The following is a 27,482-nucleotide window of genomic DNA, read 5'->3' on the forward strand; positions in this document are numbered from 1 at the left end:
CTGGATATTTTGATATGAAATGTTTTTTGGCAACATGATTTAATTCTTGCTCAGAGGAGATCTTATGCACTGTGTTACAGAACAAAGACTTACAGAGAATAACACTCAATTATTGAAGGGAAGCAGAAGAAAGCGTGTCCTGATGGCATCTGGGATTGGTACAAATGTCAGTGTGGTACCTGGAAATCCACTAAGAATAGGTGTGTTGTCTTTTCTGCTTTTTCATTAATAATATTTATTTATTTTATTTAAATAGAGGGGCCCCATGGGAAAAGTGAGTGCAATTCCCAAGAGTCCAGGTTTGGTGACTCCACCTGGATTTCTTAACTCTAGCTCAGCTCTCAATTACCAGTAAGGAAGCCTTAGATTAAGATATGCAGATATCATATTAAGATATCATATTTCTTTTATTCAGCTTTTCAAAAAACAGCTTTCCTTAAGTCATTGTGAGGTGAATCACCCTGACACTAAAGCCATGTAATTGCTCTTTGAGCTTTGCTTGAAAAAATGGAAGGGATTCAGCTTGGCTCTGTGTGGTTTTTCCCAACTATATGAATGCATTTATTTCCATCCCTGCCTGTGCCCTGTGGAGTGAAAATGCAGCAATTTCATTTAATGTGTTTATAACTCCTTTCCCAAACAGATAGAAGAAGGTCTTCAATTATGGACCTATTTGCATATTGTAGAGTCTGGGATGTAATCTTTGTTCCATTTAAATCATTCTTCCACCCTTTCACTTTGTTCCTATAGAAGTTAAATTTATAGGAGATTACTGAAAGGGAAATTAAAGTGTGGTAAGTACACATCAGCTTAGAGAGCTCCTACCCCTCAAGGGGCAGTCAGGATTTTGGGCCATAGCTTGGACTTCAGTGGATTTATGCATATTCTTGTTGTTATTTAGAACAGTAATGTCCTTTATGTAGAATCACTCACTTGTACACATTTGTTCACAAATGTTTCAGTGTGTTGAGAAAAACCTGCTAAACTGCTGTTGCTTTTTAGGTTGCCCAGTGCTACCCAGTCACAGAAATGCAGTCCAGTGGCTCTTTGGAGAGAGTCCAATTGAGGAAGTTAAGACCTTGGAATACCAAACCCTGGTTGGGGGTCGTATCCTAGAGGTGAACACCAACTCTGGTCAATTTGCTGGACAATTCCAATGTCGGACTTCAGCTAGTGCAAAACTAATGTCAGTTTGGGTAAATGTCAAGAAGGAAGGTTTGTTGAAAATTATATGACAAATTCTTGAACTTTAAAATATATTCTTTCGCTCTGTAAAGACTTTCCTGATAACTAACCTTCTTTTCTGTGTTGAAAGTAACTCAGAAATACATGTTTAGCTTCACATATGGGAATGGTCTTAAATAAGTCCATAGACAATGCCCATACTCAGAGCTGGATATGGTAATTAATGTGTATCCAAATATCATGTGGGGGTTCTTATTGCTTGCCTGTCTATCTGAGCAGCTGAGAGAATTCATCTTTCTGCTTAAACAGTTTTAAATAAGACAGGTTTTATCAACTTCTCCTTCAACAAACTTCTCCATGGTAGCCCACCAAACTGAAACAACACTGACTTGGAGGTCATCTTTGGAAATACCTTCATTATAATAGAAGTAATTTTAATGTAATTGTCATATTTCAGGATCATCACAATTAATATGGTAATGATCTCACTGTAAGCACCCTTAATCACATCAGTATACTAGAGCACACCGCACACTCAGATTTCCATGTGAAATTCTCAAGAATGTCTTGTAAGGTTCCCCAGCATAATGCACTCTCACAAAACCACATTTCTATCAGTAGGTTATAAAATGTGCAACTGAATTTCAAAATGGATGAATTTTAAAAGAACCTTGTATATGCACCAGCAGGACAATCAGCTATATCTGCAAACATTTTGTCAAGCTTTAAACTTTTTAAGTGTTTAGAAAATAGTTATGTTCTTTTTAAAACCCAATTATAATTAGGAACTCAGATTTAAAAACAAGCATCTGTTGACACTGTAAGCTTTTCTGCATGTTTTATCTCTTCACCTAGCAGTTTGATTTGGCTTATGACTGATCTGCAAGGGACTGAAGCAGTAGGGTCAGATCCCCCCACTGTGTATGAGGATGTTCTCGGTGACTGTTCATGGTTGGGGAGGGTTCTGGAGTGCCTGAGGTTATGAAGGAGATTTCATTTGCAAACGAATCTTAATGAGAAGCAACAGTTATCAAAACTTTTACTTTTAAAAAATCAAACATAAATCAGAAAATGTCCTAAGAGAATTTTTCAAAATCTGAGTCCAGCCCTAGATCCTTATCTAGATCTCATTACAGTTAGAATTTCTGCCAGTTATTGAACTGTCCACCTGCATCTTCAGCTGGACTGCCTTTGGGTTGCCCAATCCCCTCTCCAGTCAGGTTGGGCAGTATTTTGGGGTGATTCCATTTTCTAGATCTGAGCTTTAACTGTGACTGACACTTAAGTAAATGTTTCATCACTGCCATACCCATGCATTTGTGAGGCTGTAAAACCTCCCTTGGTGGTTTTTGCACAGTAGGCATTTTGAGGGCACTTCTGAGCAGTGTCATCCTAGTTAAACAAACAATACAGTCTCTCCATCATAGCTGCAGTCAGTAAATTTAACTATTTCTACTTTGAAAAAGGCCCTTTTGTATTATTTTAAGAAATCCAGAAGTAATAAGGGAACATTGAAAAACAATAAGTTAAAGAATTCATTATGTGCTGCAAGAGTGAGTCTGTGGACACAGCTGGTAGCTATCAATTATTCTTGGTTATTATAGAAAAACCTGACTCCTTCTGTGATCACATAAAAATCTGTCAACATTGCATAGTACTTCATCTTTTACCAAGTGTCAAAAAAAATTGTGGAGGAAGGGGTAAGTGTGGAATTTTGACTAAATATAAAGGTAGTAATTGTTAGAGGTGATCGGTTTTTAATATAAAATGCTCTTTAAAACAAATTCCTTTTTCATCTTGCCAGATGCCTCAGTGGCAAATTATTTTTACATTAAATAATTCTCTGTAGTTCAGGACAGGATTTTCTTAAATCCTGAAATTATGTGAGGTGTCTGGAGTAAGATGAGTTTTCTTCAGGATAAACTTGCTGTAGAACAGCAGGAAACCTAGAGAGCCTGATTTACAATTTCCTCTTTTTAATGCTCATTGTATAAAAATGTTATGAAAGTTTTAAAGGAAGCTCATCAGTTCCTACTGTGAGCCAGGTTTTGCCCTTCATGTGCTGATCTCATTTGCCTTCTAGAGGGCTTCATGCTCGTAGGTAAGGGAACAGAACTAAATTCTACTTTGGCTTATGGCTCCTTTTCACAGTGCTGAAATATTTGCTTTTCTACAGAGGATGTGGTGTCTGTCCAGCCTACAGAGCATGCTGCCAAATCAATAAAAATGTGACACAGTTCCAACGCACAGTGCCTCTCTCACACGGCTTCCAATCGTATTTCTTAGATTACACCTGGGAATATGCTGAGTGGAGTCCTTGCTCTGCCACCTGTGGGCATTCAGGAACCCGCTCCAGGAGCCTGCAGTGCATGAATGCAGAGAAACAGAAAGTAAATGAGTCACAATGCAGAGAGCTGCCAAAGCCAGTGGTTATTTACCAGCCCTGCAACAGAGAGGACTGCCCTCCAAGGTAACCTCCCTTCTGCTCTCTTTCCATGTGCTCTTTATGTATTAAAACACACTCACCACCTCCTGGAATTGTTTCTGTCTTTATGCTCTGAGTGTGAAATGTGGTGTTTTCTTCATCATGAACCTTAAAGCATGAGAGATGTGGAAGTGGATCACAAGAAAGTAGGGGAATGCTTGATTCAGCTGAAAAAGTAACACCTGAGTTGTCTCCATGCTGCTGCAGCAAATGTGGCTGCTACCACAGCACTCCTCAGAAGCCAAGCTGGAGATCTCTGAGACACTGGGATGTGCTGTTTTGTGGAATCTGTGCCCCACAGAGGGAAAACTTGTGTTTAGAGTGGCCAGGGTAACTCTGTGTCCACCTCCTATCCTTTGTGCCATCAGAGCTCTGAGTAAGATGTTTTCTGTGCAATGTCTCATTTCTCTCTAAAGCCCCTTAGCACAGTGCTCCTTGAATGTTCTTCCCTGCCAGTTTCCTCACTGGGTCAACTGGGGATCAAGGGGCTGAAAATATTTATATCAAAGACAAGTGCATCACAATCTGATTCCAAAGGCCAAACCCATACCTTTAGACTGTTTGAGTTGCACTGAGATTCCAGCTCAACACGATGTTTCTCCAGGTTTTCAACAGGAAACCTCGCAGAATCCTAAAAACAAGTGGTTTTTTTGATATAAAGAATTGGCCATCACTATCAGCAGAAATCTGTGAGAGATACACACACTTTGGAGCTGTCCCTCACTGGAAAATGTTGGCAGGGAAGTATTAAGACCTTAGCTGACACTGTGAGAGTACATCTTGCCAGTACGTTCTAAATTCTGTTCTAAATGCAGAAAACTTAGCAACAGATATGAATCAGGAGAAATTGTTTATATTTCATTATTAGCAGCCAAAACCAGATAATCCTAAACTGTGAGACTGAACTCCAGCCAGCCCAGAGAAAGCTAATGTTTTGCCAGTAGAAAAACACTGAAATCAAATTAATAGTTTAGTACACAGGTTCAGCTGCAGGTTTCCCTCTTAAGCCTCAGCATTTGGAGCAGATGACAGGAGGGTGCAGTTGGTCCTGGGGCAAGGTCATGCCTTTCAGTGCAGGGCATGACTAAATATCTGCATATCACTGGCCCTGGAGTATTCACAACATAAAGAAATTGGTTATTTCATATGGTTAAAGAAAATGGGATCTGAATTGTCTTTTTAAATGCTTAGATTTGTTCTGCTTCTAATTTGGCTTTATGTAATCACCGATGGAAGGCAATCATGTCTATACTAACATAATTAAATCTGCCTTGAGCCATAGGTGTGTGCTAACATATAAATTGGTCTTCTTTTATGAAATATTCCATGCTTTCTATACAGGAAGAGCATCCCAGATGCCTGGAAAATAGCTCTGTATCTGTTTCTTGGTGCCACTAACCTCTCTCTTTCCCTGTAATTACTGACCTGGGAGGGAAATGCAGAATGTCCAGGCTTCCCTTCCCATTTTCCCACTTACTGATTTCTGCACAATCTTCTCATCTCAAGGTAGCTCTTTAGAAAGTATCCATAGAATTATAAAGGCTTTAGATGTACAGTCAGTGGCACTGGACCTTAATTATTCACAGTGTTTTGCATGTTTTTAATCACTTCTCTCCATCACAGGGGAGAGGTACAGTTAAGCAAATATGGGCTTGAGTATGTACTTAACTTGAGCTTTCCTGGGCATGCACTGCACCAAATGTTTGCAAAAGTACTTCAGCTTTAAAAGGGAGAAAAAGACAAGGGTGCAGACTGTAAAAGATTAATCCTTCTTGAATGGATATAAGCTTTTTGTGTGTAAGAAGATGAAATAATTGCTGAACAAAATAGCATTTTTTCCTGTTATCACTGTTGTGGTACACATAAAGTCCATTTTATATTTCTAGCCTAGATTTATGCAAAGAGCAAGTCAACTCGATTGTATTCCCACCTGCTGCCTCACCAGTATTGCTCCTTGCTTCCAAGACAGACTAAATATTTGCAACTTTTAATCAAGAAATGACATGTTCTGCTTGAGCCATAATCTGGTGAGATTTTGATGTAATAAATTTGGATGAATTATGGCAGCTGTCACTTCAGTACCAACTAAATTGGTACCATCCACTTTATAAGTAATGGAAAAGTACACTCTCCTTCCTCCTGGAATGCCACATCCAGCAGGGTCTGTGGGGCTCACCTAGCAACAGATTCTGGTAACAAGCATTGTAACCTCTGTTAGCAAATGTGCTGTCATCAGTTAACCATGTTCAGAAGACCTTGCTCAAATGAAGCTGATTCTAACTATTCTCATGTCTAAAACTTGTGAGGACAGCTTCTTTTGCATTTTCTTTGCAAACAGTTGCTGCCAACTACCAGCAGGACTGCAATAATTGCTATAAATTGCTATAAATGCAATGTCTGTGCATCCTGTAGGTGGGTAGCTGGGCCGTGGTCTGAGTGCTCTGCATCTTGTGGCAGTGGATTTCGCCTTCGGCAGCTGTCGTGTCACCAAGCCAAAGCCGACGGCAGCGCCCTGGCCCTGCTGCCGGGGGCCTGCACGCACAGGGACCGGCCTGTGGCCAGGAAACCCTGCACGGGGATCTCCTGTCCAGAGGGGCCAGCACAGCCCAAAACACGGGTAAGGAACAGCTTTTGTCTGGAACTTCTTATATTATAAAAGTGGGACAGTGCTGTCGTGACACTGATTGAACATCTGTCCTCTTGTGGCTGAACATCTGTCCTCTTGCACAAGGGAGGAGCTCTGTGGCTGTAATTATCTGTCAGACCAGTCAATTAGAAATTTTGTTTCTTCATTTTATGGTCTCTGAGCAACTTCTTTTTGTTGAAGACGTGGCCTGAAACCAGAGTATTAGCTTCAGTGTATTTTATAAGCTAAGCCATTATGATGTATTCCATTTTCCAAGCTAGTTTATTGCTTTTATTGCAGTCATATTAGTATACAATTTGAATAGCTGTACTTGTCAAGACCCTAAAAAAGATACATGAATGTGCTTCAACAGCACATGAAGAAGTTGCTCAATTCACAGAATGCACAGAGGTCTGTTTTCCTATATTTTCTGTTTCTTCCTTCATGCAGCAAACTTGTGTTCATCTTGATACATGATATGTATATTATGTATTAATATGATTTGTATTTATTGTTCAATGTGTAAAATAATTAATTAGAACTGCTATTGCTGCATTTCCAATACAGGTTATAGCAAAGCAAGTTTGTAATGGGCAGAGCTACAGAAAGAATTCTGTAGCAGTAGGGATGAGGCATGATGAGAGAAGACAATGGGTTTAGCTCTAGGAACAGGAAGGAAAGTTAATTCTTGGCGAAATTGCACAGAGAGAACCAAAAATATGTAAGCCTTATCCAAACTGAGGTGTGACGGGACTGAAGAAGGCAAGATGAAAAAAATTATGGCTGGGCTGTGTAGCTGGGTAACTCCCTAGGAAGCTAATTCTCTTGTTACTAACTTGGGTGTTTCTTTTTCTCTCCCCTCACCCTTTTCTCTCCATTTTCAGTGTTCTGGTCGCTGTGTAGGTCGCCCTGCAGGTTCACAGCACCATCAGTTTCTTCAGCTTCGGAATGGATCTTCAGTACCAAACTCTTCTTATGATGAAGGAAAGAGGTAAACAGTGTGAAGAAGTTACAAGTTAGATTCTTTAAATGATCAGATTGAAGGTACAGGATTGTCACTGCAGTACAAGTAACTCTTGCAAGCAGTGACAAGTACAAGCAAATTCTTTGGTGTCAAACAAGGGAAAGGAGGTAGAGACAGTCGTCCCTTTGTGGACACTGGATGAATTCAGGAACCCAGGAGAGGTTATGCCTGAAGAACACACAGCATTCAGTATGCAGTGTTTCAGGGTCAGTTGAGTTTTCTAAAAAATAAAATACCTTTTCTATTCCAAGGTTAAGAAACTGGTTTAAAGAAACTCATGCTTTCTCATGAGTGAAAAGGCATGATGAGTGAGCACAAAATTAAATAAAAGGAATTCAATTTAAGGAAAAATGGAACAGATTATCCAGAAAGTTGTGGTGTCTCCATCTTTGGAGATGTTCAAAACACAAACAGAGACACTCTTAAGGATCCTGGTCTAGTTGGCTGTGCTATGAGCAGGGGTGTGGGGGCCGGTCGGTTCTATTGTTGTGTGAATAAGGGTTTAGCACAAAAGCAAACATTTATCTGCCATTTATTTCCCTGCACAGCCCTCCTGCCAGAAGGAACTGTTCCTCAGGGGTGTGTGATGTGTACTGGCGGACAGGCCCCTGGAGGCCCTGCAGTGCGGGCTGTGGCAGTGGGTTCCAGTCCAGACGAGTGGCCTGCGTGCACAGGCACAGCAACAAACCCGTGGCTGAGCAGTTCTGCCGAGGGAGGAAGAGACCAGTCACCTGGCAGCACTGCAATGTCACATCCTGTGGCAGTATGTAAATGTTTATTTAAATATGAGCATAGTAATAGTTTGTAGCAGTTATATTAGAGAGTGACTCGCAGTTGTACACTATTGATTCTACAAGCATTTGATTGTACATCAAAGGTAAAACTATCCTCTCCAAGGAGCACTTCATAATCCTGGGGTTTCTTTTCTCTAAGTAGGCCAGTTTGATATTAAAGCCTCAAAAGCACTTTTAGAAACAGGATATTTAGGAAGCTTTTTGCAAACTTCCTTACATGACTGTGCCAGTTGTGACTCAAAAGTCTCTAGGCGAGCTGTTAATGCCTCCAAGATGGGATAGTGTTCTGAAACAGACAATGAGTCAATGAATGCATTGAGATCACACCTCTCACTTGTGACCTTGCTTAGCTTTGAATCCCTTGCTGCCAGAAATGCACACTAAAATAATTACAAAGCTAGCAGGAGCCCATCAGTTGTTTACAATTACTATGGCAAGTTCTGCTATTTCTCTTTTCCTCATTATAAAGCCTTGTAATGTTTAAACATATTTTTCAGAAGGCGAATGCAAGGATACAACTCACTACTGTACATTTGTAAAGCAGCTAAAGTTATGCTTGATAAACACCTACAAAGAAAGATGTTGTCAATCATGTCAAGAAATATAAGTCCTGTATGGCAAGTTCCCGATGCTGCAGTGAAGAGATGAGAAGAGAGGTTCATTAAACTAACCTGCCTGAAGTGTGTTCATGTAAATGAGACATTAGTTGTAACAGTTAAATGGCAATGTGGGGCCAATGAAAACACAGTATTGTGGATTGATGTGCTGGATAAGGTATTGTTTCTGGGAATTCTTTGCAGTGGAACTTCTAATGTTTTAAACATGTCTGGATTAGCAAGATAATATCATGGCATATCATCTGCAAAATTTTGCAGACCATCATTTATACTTTCATCAGTGAAAAAAACATTACGTAAAAGCAGCAATTAGCTGTTACTGTCCTTAACTTATGAGGAAGAGTCACAAAAATACTTCGAAAAATTTTGGAAATGCAGCAACTATTGGCTCCCAGGATTTTAGTTTGGGTTTTTTTTCATCATATTTAACACCATTTTTAAATTTATAGAAGCTGTGGCTTGTAGCTGTAAAATTTTGGCAGCAGCTTCATTTTCATAAACAGCTTGAGCTTAAGGGTTGATCTCACAGGATATGCTTTATGGATACTAGCTCTCAGATGGATACACAGAAGTACATTGAATTTTTCCTGCTTGTATTTCTGTGTATGCAGTAAGAAACTATAGATCCTCATACAATTTTCAAAGCAACAATAGATCTCTTTTGAATAAATGAGGTGTCATGTTTTATTGTTTCTATTCTAATTCCAATCTCTGAAGTACAATTGAAGTTCTGGCATGATTACACTTTTGTACTGATACTAAATGAGACAGAAGTTTCCTTGTCAGAGCTGTGAACAAACACTTGTGAGCACTGTTCTCTTGCACATCAAGTCAAATGAAGAGCCAGTAACTGGCCAAAATAGCTGTCAGATTTCTTGTCTTGAATAATCATTCCATTTTTCTCCATTAATGAGGAAAAATGTCCAAGGAAGAATTACCAATTGTGAAGATAGGCAAGTGCAAGAAATCTATTTTGAGCATTTTTGCATCAAGATTTTTCTATCATGACCATTAACTGAGTCATTTGCAAGTTAATAAGTTCTTGCCATGGTATTCCTGGGTAAATTACCTTCCATACTGCAGATTGTCTGACTAGGGCTTTAAGCAAAGAGGAGCCCACAGGAGGTAGAAAACAGATGTTTTTTTCTTTTGTAGTTTCCAAACTACTGCTCATATTGGAGGTCTGAATGCTCACTTTGACTTGGTTCTTGTGTTCCATCTCTGAGCTGTGTGATGGGTGGAGGGCTGGGAGTGCTGTGGGGGCAGTTCAGACACAGCATCCTGCACAGAGGGTTTGCATCACTGAGAATTAGGGTAGCACTACTGTATAGAAAATGTTTAGGGTGGATTGTCGTGTCCAAGGCTGACTGCAAGGAGAGGATATTCCTGATCATTACCTTTCTAATCAGCAATGGGTCTTGATTGTTTAAGCAGTTTTTTAAATTAAACATTTGTAAGATACTTTTGTAGATATTTATTGTCTGATTTAAAAGTGCAATATTTTTTTTGTACAGTGTTTAATAAAGATTTTTGGACATATATTTTTTCTTATTACCAAAATTTCTTATTCATGTTTTTCCTTTATATTTAAAGTTTTCAAATGTTAACACATAGCATTTTTTGTTGCGTTAACTTTGGTTAAGTATGCATGCTGTACTGAAGCAGTGCTGTAAATGTTTGTGACTGCAATTGGCATGACATTCCTCTGTAGATTATTTTATTGCTTCTCCAGTAACTGAAGATTTTAGCTTCTTGAACGTAGTTTGGATATTTCTGAAATAAAGTATAGTTTGATTATTCAACACTGTGATTACCCTGAGACTGTTTATTACCATGATTTGCAAGGTAATTGTGCTTTCATTCTTTGTTATTTTTTCAACCTACTTTGTATCTAATTCTGGGATTTTTTCAAAGCCTCAGATTAGTTTTTAACAGTCTATCAGACATATTGTCAACTTCACTGCAGTCTGCTTTGCACTGCTATTAAGAGACAACATAGATGTAACCTGACTGAAAAAGTGGGAAGATAATTTGCCAAAATCCAAATGTCAGCTCTGATTCACTGAAATCTAGAATCAGGATTCTTTAAAAGGTGTAATAAAATTGCATTTCTTTTCTGGGCCTTCACCAAGCAGAATCCATTTAGATCTGACAGAACAGCTCCATGTTTTGTTTTTAGTGAGATATGGGAATACCTCCTTGAAAAATAAATTGTTTCAGAATACCCACTATATGTAAATAGTCTTTAGAAATAATAGTCTAAGAAATAGTATGAAAAATAAAAGCTTTAAAAAAATTTATTAAATAGAAAATAAATGTCAGTTTAGTTTATTGGTCAATTTAATGTAGTGGTGGTGTTTCAGAGTTATCCTAGATAACAATATTGGCAAAGGCTTAATTTTCCTTTGAATTGCATAAAAAGTAGCAAAGGCTCTGTACAGCAGTGCTGTGGAGCCTGCTGCTGGATGGCAGAGTGCACAGAAAGCACTCTCAGAATAGCAATGGAATCCATGAATTACTTTCCTGCTTTTACATCTTGGTTTAGCATGACATCATAAAATGTTTTTTTAACAGCTGTTATTTTGGAAAAAAAATATTAGACAGTTTTCCAGCTGTCTCTTCATTTGGTCTGCATTTCAGTCATTTGCTGCTTATGAAAAAGTTGACGTCAGGTATTAAATAGTGTCTGAAGGTTTATAATATCATTTGATGCTTTTCCTGGAAGCACAATCAGTGTTTTGGGGTTTTTTCAATTGTGGAGTAATAAAGGCTTCTCTCTTTCACTATTAAACTTAGGGGAAAACATTAAGGACAAAATGAAAGGGAATATGCCCCTCCACCCTAAAAAAGCCTTCAAACACATCTGCAGAGGAACTGTTAAATGTATCCGAATATGCTCTCCACTTCCCTTCCTCTCAAAATGTTTGTACTGTGCTGGTAGGTGGCAGCAAATGACTTTCCATAACTTAAGGGAGGGAAGTGACTTCAGAACTGAAAAAACAGCTGTGAAAATTTAAAAAAGCATCTAGGCTCCCTCACAGACCCAGCAGAAGAGCCATTTTGAGCAGAACATGCAGGCATGTGTAACTTCATGAATTCAGACTGCATTTCTCCCTCCCTAGAAAGGAGAGCTGCAGGGCATTGGGAGCTTCTGTAAATGGCCCCAGAGGTACCAGGACTGTGTATAGGATGTGGACCTGGGTAGGTGTGACTGTGAAAGTTTTGGCTTTGTTTCCTCAGCTGTGGCATGACAGAGAATGAATCAATGCAGTGTATTTTCTCTTTTGTGGTACAGGAAGTAATTTTCAGACAGAAGAGTAAAATTGATTTTCCATGTCATTAACAGAGTAAGTGATACTACAAAAACACAGTACAAAGACAAAAGTTATGTAAAAGTGACTGATGCTCTAATAATGTCTGGATCCCTCTCATGCAATGCTTTTGTGCACAGCTGATTTGCTCAGTTCATCTTTCTTGCTTTCATATGACCAAGTTCCTGCTTTAAAAATGTTCCTATCGTTGATCTTAGCCCTTTTATAAGAGACTTTGTTTATGAAGTACAGCCACATGATTCTGCAGAACCCAAATACTGTTCTACACCAGTGGGTACAAGATATGCAATACTGAGAAGAAAAAAAATCATATTGGAGTAGTGTGATAGAGTATGACAATATAGTTAACTACTTAAATTTGCTTAAATTGCTTAAATCATGACCAAAATAAAACTTAATTGATTCATCTGGATTTCTCAAAATCAGCTAAATAGACATAGAGAAAATACTAAATATTTCAAACAGAGACAATTTCATATAAAATTTCTGTAAAAAAATTTGTGTCTGTGTCATTGGAACAAGCAATACTTGGTAAAGCAGACAGACTGAAGCCAGGCTGCTGATAGATTCCTGCATCTCAGCTGGTATTTCTTTTTTAACCTGACTTTATTTTCTGTAAATCTATGCAGTTGCATAATGAATTTGACTGAATTTGCACACTGGGCTTAAAGATGACTCAGCTGAGGAGGACACATGCACTGTGTCAGTGTGTCCAAGCTGCATCACTTTCGTTTTCTTTGGAAATAAGGCTGAAAGTGCACAAACAGGGAAATGAGGAAACAGAGTCTAATGACCTGCTTTTGGTGGTTGAGTGGTTTCAGCTATGTGTACAAAGAAGGAGCAACGTTACTCCCTGTTAATTGCTACCAGAATTTAGTGGGACCTTTATACTCAATTCAGATCTGAATGAAGTTAAAGTAGTGATGACTAAAGCTTTTAGGTTTTTAGAAATGCCTAGGTGTCATGGCATGCTACCTTGTGATGTGGACAGTAAAATACAAAGAAAAAAAATCTTACAGATTACTGAGATTATTACTGATTTTTAGATTATTGTAAATAGCATTATTTATTTACTGTGTAAAATATTTTATCAGCAAAAGACTCTATTTCTATTGTATTTCACAAATACAATAACTTGACTACAGAAAATATCAAAGAATTACATATGTTAAAAATATGCTTGAGATGGAGCACGAAGAAATCTGGGGAGTCAGAAACTAGAATGCACAATCAGAAAACGGACAGATGCCATGTAGGGAGTAGTGTTCCTTCAGCATTTGGCAAATCTTTATTAGCCTTGTAATAAGCTTTGATTTGGCTTTGGTTTGGCTTTGGTTTTCTTCAAATTTCTAAAAGCAAAAAATTTCAGTATTTAATTTGCTTTTAGTGTTATTTTACGAGATAATGATCAAGCCGGTTTCCAATTATTTTGCCAAAGTGCTTGAAATATTGCATGTAAGTATTAGGAGGCAGCAGGTACGTCCTCCGGAACAGGACTAGAGTCTGACCCGGAACGTTCTGGAGACACCTGGCGGTAGAATTTGTGACCCTGAGAATCTGTATTTACATAAACATAACCCAGATGCTCTGGGTCATGTCCTGGGCAGACCTCTTGCTTCTTTGGTGTATATTCAATGCGATACAAAGTTTCATCTTTAAAAGGAACTCCAGTAGATACAGCATGTACAGGTTTGAAACTTTGAGGTGGACTGGCCTGATGTGGTATGTAATGGGACCTGAATGTGGTTAAACTAGAAAATTTTCCTGTGGGTTTTTGAATTTCTGGTTCTTTCTTAATAAGCCCTTGGGGACAAACTCTCCAGGGTTGATAGTCTTCTTTTGTAGTAGTCTTCCCTTGAAAAGTGCCAGTGTTTTTTCTTCCAGTAGCTGGTCTTATGGGGGCTCTAGGAGCAACCTTGTGTTTAATGTAATCAAGACGGTTTGAGGACTTGAGGTCCATCTTGTCTGTGGGTGGAACGTACTCTGTTGGTTTGTGGAACTCGGGCGCTGTGACCAAATACGGCTGATAGCGGTCCTGAAATTCAGTCGTTCCTTTAAAAGGATCATCAGATCCAATTTTTCTACTTTCAGGCTTGCAGCTTTTTGCTAGTTCCCCAGGCATCCCTTTAAAATCTCTCTGGTGGGTTGTGAGATCTTCAAAAGGTTGGTCGCTTGGCTTGTACTCTTCTCTTGGCCTTACGAACAGGGGCTCCATCTCATGGACAACGTACGCGGTGCGATGGATGGTGTTGCCATCGAAAGGCCCCTCTGCCAGCTTGGTTTCACAAGGTTTACAGCTTTGGGAGGGATTGGGTTGCCTAGGGATGTAGTCATCTTGAAATGTAGAAGGATTTCCAAACCTCTCAGAAGGTGGCTCGTATGCACGCTCCACCTTACAGGATTCCGTTCTTTCACCTTTCCGTAACCTGTAGTCATCTGTAAGGCAAAACCAAAATTCCACCATACAGGTGTTATTACTTCAGACCATTCCTTTAAAATGAAGACCAAGTCTTCTGGTATTAAGTCTTGCAAAACAAAGAAAATGGGTGTAAGTGAAAATGATAATGTTATATGCATATTTGTGATCAGACAAAACTGTCTTTTATTTAATGTGTGATAAAAACAGACTCCCAAAATTGTACCGAATGCTCTATTTTGACTATTTGCTCAACAGAAACTGTACAGAAAACAGCCTTGTACCTGTTTTAAATACAGTATCTTCCATTTTACTTAGAAGATTAAGCACCTTTATGCTGACCATCATAACAGAATCATTTGTGTCAAGACAGGTCATCACTAGGATGATGTATTTGTAAGCCGTACCATGCACAAGCAGGAGCCTAAACTCCACTTTCAACCTACTCTGTGTAAAAATAAGTCACATGAACTACCTGAAAAATACACTGCACCTTAATTTCCATCCAGTTTTGCCTGAGCTAGCCCAACCAAGTGTATGTTGGAATTTCCTTCTAGCCAAGCAAACATCAGAGAGGGCTTTTAGTTTAGAATCAATAGGTCTCCCCTCACCAACTGGAGTGCGGAATGTTTTAGGGTATCTTCACCCACTTTCTAGTACATTTTGCTCCCTATCCCAAACCAACAAATCCAGTTTCTAACAGGTAATTCCAAATGCTACCTTCATCTTGGTTATTTCTCTTCCTCTAGGGAGCACATATTATTACCTCGATAGGTTGGGATGGTATCCACTTTCGCCTCTGAAGTGTGTTTCCTCTCTTGAGGCCTTGCTAATGTCACTGGTCCTACTTTATGAGGACTGTAATCTCTCCGGTATACGGTTCCCAGGTCAATCTTCCCCGACTTTGGTCTGTATTCTGCTTGTGGCCTAGAAGGTCTCGTAACTTCATATGGTAAATAATCAGATCTGAATTGAGGAAAAGAAAACACTGGTCAAAAAATCTTTTCCTCCTTCTAACATCACTTTAGTAATTTTTCCACTACATGGAAAAAAATAAAATGTTTACTCTGAAAAATCTATTAGACACCATATATTGGAGGGGTAGCCCAAAGGAGAGAAAACCACAGTACACAAATCTACAGTCTCTGATGCATTATGGAGTCTTTACTCAAAGGCAGATGGTGAAGTAAGTTTTTCAACATGCTGAGTCCCATTCACAGTTGCTATAATTTTGCAAAGAAATGATCAGAAAGCAGAAGCAGAGCAAAGCTCAAATTACTAAAAATGGTAGCACTTACTGATTGCATGAGGAGAATGGAATATAATGAGAAGCAGCATTTCACTCTTTCTGCATGGACACATTACGTTAAAAGGACATATATATGTGGGTGTTAAATAGTCCATACAGGCACATGACCAGTCTGGCAGAATAGCATTTGGCCTGTTTATGTCTCTCTTTTTTTTTTTTTTGATAAACAAAGAAATTTCACCAGATGCCCTCACAGCTTAAAAGAAAAACAATAATGGAAAAAGTAAAAGCTGTTGCTGCTGTCACAACACTAACAATGAATATTTTTTTCTAATTCTTTGAAAGATGCTCTTTAATTATGTAAACTTAAAATCAGTCTGTGCACAGACAGCACAGTTTTCTTTCTTAAAACTAATAATATTCTTAAAACAATAATCTGAATTTTAAAAATCAATAAAAGAATCTCTGTTCTTTTTTCTTAAGATCTCATTTTCCCACTATCTTGACATATGCATCACAGAAAGTTCCCCAGCTTGCCACGGTTTCCATAAGACCTAAATTTCCTGACAGGCTGAAAACAAGACAGTTTTTGATTCTCTTTACAGGTTAAAGGCTGCTGTACATAAAGCAAAGCTTGCTGTATGCGTGCTTTGCTATTTTTATGAGAATTTTGTGGTAACTGTATTTTTACATTCAAAATTAAAACTTTAAATATGCAAAAAGTGCAAAGGATGCAATGACTGCATTTTGAGAAGATTGCAATACAATGTTTAGCCCCTGGATAAAAGACAAAGAATGAAAAACTTTACAGACTAATTATAAAACACTGTTTGAAAATATTTACTTGAATGTTGTGATGCCATCCATTCTCCCCTGATCCTGTTGGAGCTCTGGTTTTGGCTTACAGCTCTCGGGAGGGCAGACGTTGCCATAGCCGGGGTAGTTCTCCAAATACTCAGTTTTGTGGCTTGGCTGTGTTCCATCATCATAAATCTTTGTGGGTCTATGGCAGCAGCGATGGCGTCTGGGTCAAACACATCAGAACAGAGAATTTTGTTTCATTTAAGAGGAAAACCCATACTCTGTCTACTGGAAGTAAATAACAAATGGGGAAGATTGCAGAATGTCAGTAGATTTTGTTTAAAATCTTTTCTGAGTGATAAAACCACAAAATATTGAGCTGATGGCACAGGTCCTAGAGCACATCATTCTAAAACAGTAATAAAAACTCATCAATAAAATATCAGCCTTGGTGCAGAATGCAAAGGATGGACAGAGTTGATCTCAGTCCTCTAAATGATGCTACCACCAAGATGCACTTTCCTATTGTCTGTAATGTTTAATGGTATTACTCGTTTTATTTGGAAAAGGAACTACCTATGCTTCATTTCTTGTTTCATGTTGTCTCTTTTTTACTGCTATTACCTTATCACTTATCTTTTTACTTCTGTATATCTCACCTATTTTCACCAGTACTGATTAACACTTTTTGATTAAAATTTTAGTGGTATGAAATCTCATGTGCATTTCTAGTGCTCTGCAGGCCATTTATGGTTTTTCAACCCTTTTATTTCTCCACAGACTGACTAAATTCTCTATCCAAGACGTGTTTATTTGAAAGTAATAACATCTCTTTTTATTAATGGATTTTATTTCAATTCCTCCTGCTTTTCATTGATGCCTCTATCAATGACATCATTGTGTAAAAACGGGTTGGGAGGTACAAAATGACAATTATTTATACCTTGTTGTTTTCAGTTAATGATCCATGAAATTTAAATTTTGTTATTGTTTTGAAAATAATGTTGCATTAATTCCAATTTCCACAATGCACATCTGTGGAAATATATAATGACAGGTTTTCTTCCTACTTATGGCTGACAACTTGCAATGTAAAGAGAAAAAACAATAATTTTTCAAATAAACAAGTATTGTAAAATTCTGTAATGAAAAGTAAGAATATCTAGACCCCAAGAAGGGTAAAAGTGTACAGCTCTTAGTAAGTACAAATAAATTTAAGTTTCAGGAAGCTAGGTATCCAAGGACTATTTCAAAGGTCTGCAGAGAATTTTAGCTAGCACTGAATATCATAAAGGAAAATAATAAATTAAAGCAAGGTAAAACAGAATTCAGAAGTAGACATGAAGGACTCCTGCTAGGAAAATAAAAAAAGGGAAAATTAAAACAACACTGAAAGAAGTTCTTGGAGACTGGACATCCTAAAGCTGCTATTAGTTTGCTAATAAAAAAAATCCTAAAGCTGCCTGATTTTGCCAGATCAGTAGTTCAAATAATGAGAAATAAAGTAGCCCTGTCTAAAAATCCAGATCCTTTCAGAGCCTCAGGTGTTTACTCGTTTTCAATCAAGTCAATTACAACCATTTCAAAACATAGCAAGGAAAGGAAAAAGGAAGAAGAGGGAACGAACAGGAAAGGTAGGAAAACAAGGAGGTAAGTGTGTGTTTTTTCTCACTCCAGTGTTTGCCTGTCATTACATTTGTCATGAAATTCACTTTCACCTTAGTAATGTTTTTTTCAGAAAGTACAAACAGCACATGCTGTGTCACGTAGCATCTAAAAGTAACAATCTATAAGCAGAAACAAAAGACATTGAATGGAGGGTTTGAAAGCTGGTTGGAACACAGGTAATCAAATTATCATGCTCTTCACGTATTTTTTGGCATACCATTCAAAGGAGTTGGAAACAAGCATTACTCATCTGCAAAAGCTTCACTTCAACAATCTTCAGTTTGCCATAAGCTGGTCTGGAACACCAAGCACCAACCAAAACACCTTCTGTGTTCTGGGATCACCATTCTTTACGGACTTAATTCTGAATATTTTTAAGCAATGTTGTGAGTATATCCCATGTATTGCTGAATGGACATGCTACAAACTGAAATAGATACTAGAGAAATACTGTAGAGTGAGCCTGCAGTTCTTGTTAAGTACAAAACAGAGGTGAAAGCAATCTACTCTTACCTCTCCAAGGCAAGAGAAGGTTGCAATTTTATTAGGATTCATTGTTGATCAAAAATGTCCTTCAAACCACTCATTTCTAGTGGTTAAAAATAATTTCTAGTGTATAAAATAATTCTGAACACACCCTAACAGTGCACAAAATTACTTGGAATCAGATGAGATTGTTGAGGAAGTTCCGACATCCTACTCTGTGTTGTGAAAGTGCTTTCAGTCAGCCTGAAGGGTAATGTAAAATTACCTCATGAATTTGAATTGGAGAAGAAATTAGGGTTTTTTTGGTTAACTGATAAATCTGCTTTAGGATGTTGTCAAATTTACAATATTGCCCAATTGCTAAACCAAAATTTTCAATTGAGATAATAATTTTATAAAACTAATTATATAAGGCATCACAATGCTAGGAATCATCAGAGAAGACAGATTACAGCTCTGATAAATGAAATATGTTGCTCAGAGTTTGGCCTGTACTCCTTGAGACAGTTTATTTTTAACTTCTTCCTTGAATTTATCTTAATTTCCACCCCAGAGTTACTGATAATTCAAATTGATTTGGTGAGAATCCCTTTTCCCATGCCTGACTGGCATTGGCTTTGATGGATTATTATTCTTTCCCTTCTTTGTGGGAGACTATCTCGTGTCTTGCATAAGGTTTGAATAGAAACTCAGCTAAATAAAAGTGACAGTAGATCAGCTCTCTTGTGCCAAATGCTCTTGTTCTGGTTATTTTTAGTAGAATGCTGGAGATTTTAACTTATTTAAGGCCTGGCATACATACTTCTTTTTTTTATACAATGCTAGTAAGACCCTTGAAATTCTACCACAAAGCATTTTCCTCCCAGAGAACTAGACTATTAATGAGAAAAGCTTAATATTTGTCATAATAGAAAACTTACTACCTTTCCACAAACACAGCTCAAAGCTTTTATTTTTAATTTCTTTTTATTTTTTGCCAGTGCATACATTATGGTCTGGAAGACAGAAATGATGGATGGACACTGTTTTTGAAAGTTGTTTACATTCCTGTTCTTGATAGGAGATCTGGCAGTTTTTACTGGGTTTGTATTTATATGTGGTCAGTATGATGGCTTAAGTAACCCATATTTTAGAGAAATCTCCTTTCAACTTACATTTATTCAGGAATATAGATTTTTATGATAATAATAACAAAAGGGCAAGTAATGGGGGAAGGCTGACAAACTGAGGAGATAAAGTAGTAATTTATTTTTGTGTCTCAAAACAACTTTTATACTTTTGTAGGCTGTGATTATCTTTTATAGCAGACAAGTAGTATTCCTGAGCACAGAAAGTTCATCTACCACACAGGCTTTATTCTTCTTTGGAAGTCAGATTTAATATTCTGTATTTCCAAAAGCAGAATGAATTCTGTCTTACTGGCTTTGCTCCACTGTGAGTTTTTTCAGTGTTTTTTTAATTCTGTTGATAGGGGACATTGTTTCCTTCTATTTTATTTTTTAGAATTAAGCAGTAATTATACCTCCATAAAATTTCCTGCAAAGAGCTAAATGATAATGTCTACAAAACACTAGATATTTATAGCTGCTTTGAAGTCTCTGCTAAGCTGTGTATGCATTCCAGTGTCCAGGTAACACTGCCAAGTGACCAAGCAGCCTTTCCCTGAAAACAGAAACACTGTACACTGAAGCAAACACAATGTGCTGCCTAAACCAATAATGGCTCGAGGTTTTATTGACTGTAAAAACTTCAGTGAGGTTTATTTTAAACCACAAGCTTTATGCACATTTAATTCAATTATTCATATTATTGAACTCAGTTTTTGGATTGAGAATTTTTGGTTGAGTTGAACCTCATTTTGTGCTTTATCACTGTGTTATCTCATCATCTTTCTACTTGAGCCCAAGCCAGGTTTGTTATCTCATGAAAACAATGCGTTCCAACTCTTCATTAATCTAGGACATAAGAAATTTATGGGGAGAAGTTCACTACAGGCTTGGCCAAAAAAAAACATGAGGAGCTTTACTCAGTGCCTGCCTCACACCTCTGTCTACAGATGAAAAAAAAAGTGTCTGATGAACAGGTAGACAGACTTCCCACACAGAAGCACATAGAGGGTGCCTGCTCTGCAGACCTTGATATGACACTTGTGGGTCATGGTGCACTTTGTAACCATAGGGTTTGCTCTATACTTCCAAAAAACATTGAGCACACCTCTGTATCCTTATGATGACTATTCTTGTATGTAGTTGTTAGATTTTATTTATTTATTTTTTTTTTTAGTATGAACTGAATATTTGAATCCTAGGGTGATTATTTTTGTGATTCTTTTAAAAGTGGACAGACAAGAAACTGAAAATATTAACAGCTGTGACTCCAACCTGTAAATATGTATGTCTGAAGATTGGAAGGGACAAGTCCCTTATTATTTTGGGACACCTGATTTGTGCACGGTTTTTTCCACCTATGGCATTGATAATTCTGCTTATAGACTTGTAATAGCAATTTTCCATGAAACATTGCCTGCTGTACCCTCTTGTGCCAGGCAGTGCTGAGTACAGGGGGTGGCCACTGCCCTGGCCCCGCTGGCCACGCTGTTCCTGACACTGGCCCGGTGCCATTGGTGTTCTTGGCACAGGCTGGCTCACGTTCAGCTGCTGCTGCCCAGCACCCCGGGCCCTTTTCTGCGGGCACTTTCCAGCCCCTGTGCCCCAGCCGGTAACGCTGTGTGGGGTTGTTGGGACCCCAGGGCAGCACCCGGCCCTTGGCCTTATTGAACTTTGTGCCGCTGGCATCATTCCATGGATCCAGCCTGTCCAGATCCCTCTGCAGAGCCCTCCTACCCTGCCGCAGACAGGTACTGGCACCCGCTCGGTGTGCCGGGGGAGGGCGGCGCTGGCTGGCTCGGCGCTGCCTCACTCACCCGCAGGAGCAGATCTCGCAGATGCAGCGCGGCGGCCCCATGGCCGGCCCGCTCGGCCGCCCGGCCGGTAACCAGGGACGCTGCCGCGCGCGGCCCGGCCCGGCTTCCGTCCGGCGTCACGGGGCGGGATCGGCAGCGGCCGAGCGGGGCGGGCGAGGCTTTCCGGGAGCGGCGGCGGAGCGGGCGCAGGTGCGTGTGCCCCGCGCCGGGACGGCCTGGGCAGCGGGCGGGCCCCGGCGCGGCCCTCAGCCCGCGGCCGAGCGTGAGGGCAGCGCTGCGCCCCTCCTGGGCCGGCCGCCGGCCGTGCCCGCTCGGAGAGGCGGAGGGGAAGGGGAAGCGGGGCCGGGGGGAGCCGTGAGGGTTGTGCCGCTGCGGGCGGCTCGGTGTTCGCTGCCAGCCCGAATGCGCCCAGCCGGGCTCCCGAGCCGCGTTCAAAGGGCAGGCACGGCCCTGGTTTCGGTGTCCCCGCGGTGGCGGAGGGTTCGTGACGCGCTCCACGTGTCGCGGGAGGTCTCCCCGATGAGTAGCTTTAATTGCAGTTTGCGTAATTAAAAAGCAAAGCCTCTTCTCAAGCTGACTCCGCAGTAAAACACTTGGCTCGCTTCGCAGAATTAGCCAGCCATGGTGCTCACAAGCGTGGGAAGGATGGTTGGCCTCCAGAAGAAGGCGTCGGGCATCAGGAATATCTGTATATTGGCCCACGTGGATCACGGTAAGGCAGGTGGCTCCTCCTCGGCAGGAGACCTGTGTGCTTGAATGGTGACGAGGTACTTTGTTCACTGCTCTAAAGTGGTAGGTTTTTGTGGATTTAACTTTAAACAGGCTTGAACATGATTCAGGAAAGTAAATCTACTTTATGCACCTTTTTCTTGGCCTGATTGAGCTTGTTTTACATAAAGGAGCATCACATTATAATAATTTGAAGCAGTTGAAATTGAATGTTTTCTGTGATGGTGAATGTTGGTAAGAGTTTAATATATGTTTGAGAGGCAGAATAATGTTTTTCTACGTTTGTTAATAGAACAAGTTTGTTATGTAGGTGGAAATAGTAAGCACTTTTTTCAAACACGTATTTTGTCTAATTGCATATTATAATGAGGTTCTGATATACTGTTTGTCATTTCAACTGGTCTTCTGGTCATGACAGGTAAATTTGCATCCACTCTTCAAAAATAAATTTGTTTGCATGTAACAGGAGTAACTGGATTTGTTTTTTGAAAGTTTAATTTCTGCTTTTCATGGCATTTTATAGTCTTCATTAAGTCATGGCATTTTATAGTCTTCATTATGTTGATATCTTAGAATACTATATGTTGCATCTTTTGCCAACATTTGTATTTATTTAATCTAAGTAATTTATTTTTCTTTTCAGGCAAAACTACTCTAGCTGATTGCCTTATATCTAGCAATGGAATAATCTCCAGCCGCTTGGCAGGAAAGGTAGAGTTACACTGTCATTTTTAATAGAATTCTGGTGTGTACATGCTGGGATTGTAAATTCTTGATCATTAAAGAAGTTCTGTCTATAGTCTTGCTAAACCTTGTTTTCTCACCATCATACTCTGATAGTTGATAAGTGAATTGTGAAGATATTTCTACAAACCTACTATCTTTTCTTTTGCTTCTATACTCAGCTGAGATACCTCGACAGTAGGGAAGATGAGCAGATCCGAGGAATAACAATGAAATCTAGTGCAATTTCACTGCACTTTGTGAAAGGTAAGTTGCTGATGCTGGCATGTATAAATTTTAATGTGTATTTCTGTTAATTTTCCCCATCTCTTCGTTGTTGCTGTTGTTGATTTTTTTGTGCAACTTTTACTTTTGTGTTTCTCAGTGTTAGGCCGTAATTCTGCAGAGACTTAGGCAAGTGAGTCAGCCAAGATAACTGAACTCCATATCAGGGTCGGGAAAAACATCTTCAATTATGTCTTCAAGTGGAGGCCATGAAAGTAGTTGCCTTATCTTCTGTTTTAGATATAAATATGTGTATTTTGATGTTAAGTCTGGAATTAATGTCACTTAAAGGCAAGACTTTCTTTCAAAAACTCCCAAGTTTTAGTACAATCTTACTACTTTGTTGAGGTACGTGTTACACTGTGCTGTAAGGGTTTTTATAGTGTAGTTAGTGTCAGGACATTAAAAAATAATAGCTGAAGCAGTATAACTGGGTGGCTGGAAGAAATATCTTTGAAAACTGTTCTGAAATATTAATTTATTGTTTGATCCTAGGTGATCAGGAGTATCTGATTAATTTAATAGACTCCCCAGGGCACGTGGATTTTTCTTCAGAAGTATCTACTGCTGTCCGACTCTGTGATGGTTGCATCATAGTGGTGGATGCTGTTGAAGGAGTCTGTCCACAGGTGAAATAAAGTGTATTAAGTAGAGGAAGAGGGGAGCAGGCAAAGTCTGAAGTGGGTTATATAGAAATAAAAGATGAGCTGTCTAAGAAGTTTTACGAAACTTTTAATAAATGACAGTGCAGCCTGAGGTATGAAAGTGAGTGGTAAAAATCATAGTTCTGCTGGAAAACTGGACAGTGCTGGTGAATGGGTGTGGAGATGCAGTGGGTATGCCATTTTTCAGAGAATGGGGTAGTTTGATAGAGAAAACTCTTAAGGGAAATGGTTTCATATTGTTATGAGAGCTTTCAGGGTATGGAAAAGAATATACAAAATAATGAGGTTGGTGTTTTTCATGGCTTTTCTAAATAGTTTGTTTTTTGTTATTATGGGTGTTTTTGCCATGAAATCCAAACATTCTGCAGAATTCTTTAACAACTAACACTGTACCCCCTGGGAATCAAATTTCTAGTTTGAGTGTCAACCTGTCCTTTGTGTTTATTAAATTTTAGATTTATATTTGATGTTATGTTTTGGGTTTTTTTTAATGTTCTGTCTTTCTGATGCTGTCAGGCTTTCTGTAATGTTTTTTTTAAAAACTCTTTCTCAGACTCAAGCAGTCCTGCGGCAGGCATGGCTGGAAAATATCCGTCCAGTCCTGGTGATTAACAAAATCGACCGCTTGATTGTGGAGCTGAAGCTCACCCCTCAGGAAGCATATCTGCACCTTAAGAATATCTTAGAACAGGTATTTGTGCTGAGATGTCATTTCACACAGCAGACTTTGTGACACTATATAAAATCCAGTCTGATTTTTAATATTTAGGTGCATCTTATTCCTGGTTGGTTCTGAGGTTCATTCAGAATGTCTGTGGTGGAGAAAAGAGTAGTAAATAAATGCCTCTTGACAGGTCACCAGGAAAAGTCTTCATTTTTTGAAGTAATATGCTGAATACTTTGTTCTTCTGTTAAATTGCTTAAAATTACTGGAAGTAGACAAATGTTAGACTGTTTCTGATATTCATGGGTTTAGGTAGGAATAAAGTTTCTTAATCTTTTAAATTGTCTTTTAAGTTGCCCTCAAACTTCTTTCCCCCCAACCTCTCTTAGGAGCACATCTCTGACTGGTTTCCCTTTGCCCTCTGTTGTTGCTTGCTTTGTTGGCAGAAACAAGTTCCTATTTCATCATTCCTTGTTCTGAGAGACAAAGTTTGTTACATATGGTACTTTGATTCAGTACTGGTGTGGCTGACTTTGAGTTGGAAACTTCATGGTGCTTATGTCAAAAATGTCAGTCTCAATCTCCTGTGTAGAATGTGTAGAATTAGGTGCATTTTAATTGCCAAGTGGATCACAGGCATGCTACCTTGTTAACACAACTTCTCTTTTTATGTTTTCAAGGGTGAGAAAATTACATTTTAATTGCCAGGGTTGTGAAAGAGTGAATGAATCTGAGGGTGTTTTTACATTTTTCCCTAGATCAATGCAGTCACTGGAACACTTTTTACGTCTAAAGTATTAGAAGAAAGAGCTGAAAAAGAAACAGAAAATGAAAGTGTTTCAGACATGTCACCAGGGGATCAAGTTTATGACTGGAGTACTGGATTGGAAGACACTGATGATTCACATCTCTATTTTTCACCAGAACATGGAAATGTGGTGTTTGCCAGTGCAATTGATGGCTGGGGTTTTGGGTAAGTTTGAGATTTAATTACTGACTTTTTTTTTTTAAATTTATTACTGCCATTAATCTTGAAGTATTTCAGTTGCATCATGTTTCTAAAGATGTTTGTTAGATTCTCCTGTGATATGCAGCTGTGTATAAATTATCTGAGTGACAGGGATCCCTGTTTTACTTACACAAGAGCTTCTGAGCCCACAGTAGGGTCCAGCCTAGCCTTGTAAACAGTATTTTCTTACTTGCTGCAGTTGGATAGACTGCAGCAGATAAGGCCAGAAGCTGCAGCCGGGCAGGAGCTGGTTCAGGGTACATACACAGTTCGGTTTGGAGGGCAGCAGGCATGTGAGGAGTGCCCGTGTTCTGGTCGCTGGCCACGAGGTGGAGGCATTGTCTTCATCCTGGAATTGTAATTAAAGGGATACACTGATGGTGACACAGGGAATGTCTTGAGTGCTGCAGAGCCCTTAAAGAAAATCATCTCCAGGATTTTTAAATCAAAGTATGGTGTTATATGTAGCTTGTTGGAAGTTCTCCCTGAGTTGCGAGTTCGGGTATTTTCTGAGAAAAAAAAATCTCTTTGGGCTTAGTTCAGAACTCACAGCTTATGTGTTGCTGACATGGAGGTAATTTTTTTAGCTGTGTAAAAACTTAAGAATTCTGAATTTCAAAGAAAATATTATCAATAATTAGCACTGTTCTGTAAACAGGATTGTTACAGCTGTGTATTTTTCTTTCTGCATGCACAAGGAGCAAATATGTGGAGATGTTCAATGAGCAGTAATAAAAAATATTTTCAGCAAGGAAACCATAGCGTGTTGAGGTCTCTCTCTCTGGGCCTAAGCAGGCTGCTTTTGCTAAGTCATGGGGACTGCTGAACAGCACAATTGGCTTTACAACACAGTTATGGCATTACAGTTTAGTATCATTTCCTTGGGTTTACTCATTATTAAGGTAATGGTTCAAACTGCAAGAAGTGGTTAATTAAAAATAATTACCACCATCTGATGGCTCAAGTGTGACTCAAAGGAATGCTTGGTTTTTAACATCATCTATTCTGGTCCTAGACCATAGTTAAATGTGTCATGGGAAGCCTTTCAAAGAATAAGTTCAAGAGTCATCACTAATGTATTTGTAAGGTTTGATTATGCTTTTGAGTTTTTGATGAGGGGATGATACACAGATGTTTATTTCAAGTAAAGCCTTGAAGCTGACTTGAAACAAAACAAAGCCATTCAAATACTGTTGATGTGTTTGGTTTGTTATGACAAAATATTTTTGCAGGTGTAAATGTTAAACAATGAACTAAAGCAAAGACAATTGGAAAAGTGGGAGTGAGATTTTTGTGTGATTTTCACGTAAGCTGTTACTGCAAAAAACATTACACTTCCATCAAGATATGTTTTCTTTGATTTTAGAATTGAACATTTTGCCAAACTGTACAGCCAAAAAATTGGAATCAAGCCTGCAGTACTTCTGAAGACTTTATGGGGAGATTATTATCTAAATACAAAAGCAAAGAAGATAATGAAAGGTGATCAGGTATGGAGGGTGTCAAAAATATAATGTGATTTTTATTTTGGAGTTCACTTTTTTTCCTCTTATTCTGTTCCTCGTAGTGTATTCTGAAACTCTGCCTCAGTGCCTGTTGACTCAGTGTTACTGGAGGTATAAAGTCACCAGGACAGCCTTGTCAGGTAGCCTTGACAGTCTTCTCTTGGAGCACAGAACAATCCAAAATTGACCACTCAAATGCTGCTTGGAGGAAATTTCATCTAACAGTGCTCATTAAATATGGGACATTGCAGCTTCAGGGTTTCAGCACGAGTGAAACACACAAGATGAAAGGATGA

General features: G+C 39.0%; 3 protein-coding genes across 8 annotated transcripts in view; 2 read left to right on the plus strand and 1 right to left on the minus strand.

The window, feature by feature from the left end:
• Positions 1–10,533, plus strand: part of ADAMTSL3 (ADAMTS like 3) — a 177,077-nt gene extending 166,544 nt beyond the window's left edge. For all 3 annotated transcript variants that reach the window (XM_015639396.3, XM_015639392.3, XM_015639391.3), the window contains 7 exons: positions 81–200; positions 1,003–1,215; positions 3,472–3,655; positions 6,083–6,287; positions 7,181–7,287; positions 7,869–8,083; positions 8,612–10,533. In XM_015639396.3, the coding sequence (XP_015494882.1) occupies positions 81–200; positions 1,003–1,215; positions 3,472–3,655; positions 6,083–6,287; positions 7,181–7,287; positions 7,869–8,083; positions 8,612–8,721 (1,154 nt within the window). In that variant the 3' untranslated portion in view covers positions 8,722–10,533. The remainder of the gene's footprint in view (positions 1–80; positions 201–1,002; positions 1,216–3,471; positions 3,656–6,082; positions 6,288–7,180; positions 7,288–7,868; positions 8,084–8,611) is intronic.
• A 2,790-nt stretch (positions 10,534–13,323) lies between these two features.
• Positions 13,324–21,715, minus strand: SAXO2 (stabilizer of axonemal microtubules 2). Its single transcript, XM_015638863.3, has 4 exons — positions 21,607–21,715; positions 16,573–16,752; positions 15,246–15,445; positions 13,324–14,499 (listed from the first exon to the last, which is right to left on the minus strand). The coding sequence occupies exons 1-4, from the start codon at positions 21,645–21,647 to the stop codon at positions 13,526–13,528; spliced, it is 1,395 nt and encodes a 464-aa protein (XP_015494349.1). The 5' UTR covers positions 21,648–21,715; the 3' UTR covers positions 13,324–13,525.
• A 29-nt stretch (positions 21,716–21,744) lies between these two features.
• EFL1 (elongation factor like GTPase 1) overlaps positions 21,745–27,482 on the plus strand; it is a 66,436-nt gene continuing 60,698 nt past the window's right edge. Inside the window, exons 1-8 of one of the 4 annotated variants that reach the window (XM_015638861.1) lie at positions 21,745–21,795; positions 22,216–22,318; positions 22,979–23,046; positions 23,241–23,325; positions 23,839–23,972; positions 24,562–24,699; positions 25,431–25,645; positions 27,048–27,171. In XM_015638861.1, the coding sequence (XP_015494347.1) occupies positions 22,228–22,318; positions 22,979–23,046; positions 23,241–23,325; positions 23,839–23,972; positions 24,562–24,699; positions 25,431–25,645; positions 27,048–27,171 (855 nt within the window). In that variant the 5' untranslated portion in view covers positions 21,745–21,795; positions 22,216–22,227. Of the gene's footprint in view, positions 21,796–21,971; positions 22,319–22,978; positions 23,047–23,240; positions 23,326–23,838; positions 23,973–24,561; positions 24,700–25,430; positions 25,646–27,047; positions 27,172–27,482 lie in introns of those variants that run through there. The other 3 variants (XR_004498835.1, XR_004498834.1, XR_001523546.3) reach the window with 3 other exon arrangements.

This window comes from Parus major, chromosome 10, assembly GCF_001522545.3.
Source record: "Parus major isolate Abel chromosome 10, Parus_major1.1, whole genome shotgun sequence".
Taxonomy (NCBI): Eukaryota; Metazoa; Chordata; class Aves; order Passeriformes; family Paridae; genus Parus; species Parus major.

Bases quoted from the DNA above. Each gene is read 5' to 3' on its own strand.
- SAXO2 (XM_015638863.3), bottom strand. From the start codon at position 21,647: ATGGGGCCGCCGCGCTGCATCTGCGAGATCTGCTCCTGCGG. The intron at 15,446-16,572 runs GTAAATATTTTC...TCCTCAATTCAG, and splicing joins GATGGCATCACAACATTCAA to ATCTGATTATTTACCATATG. The intron at 14,500-15,245 runs GTAATAATATGT...TTTGCCTTACAG, and splicing joins TACCATCCCAACCTATCGAG to ATGACTACAGGTTACGGAAA.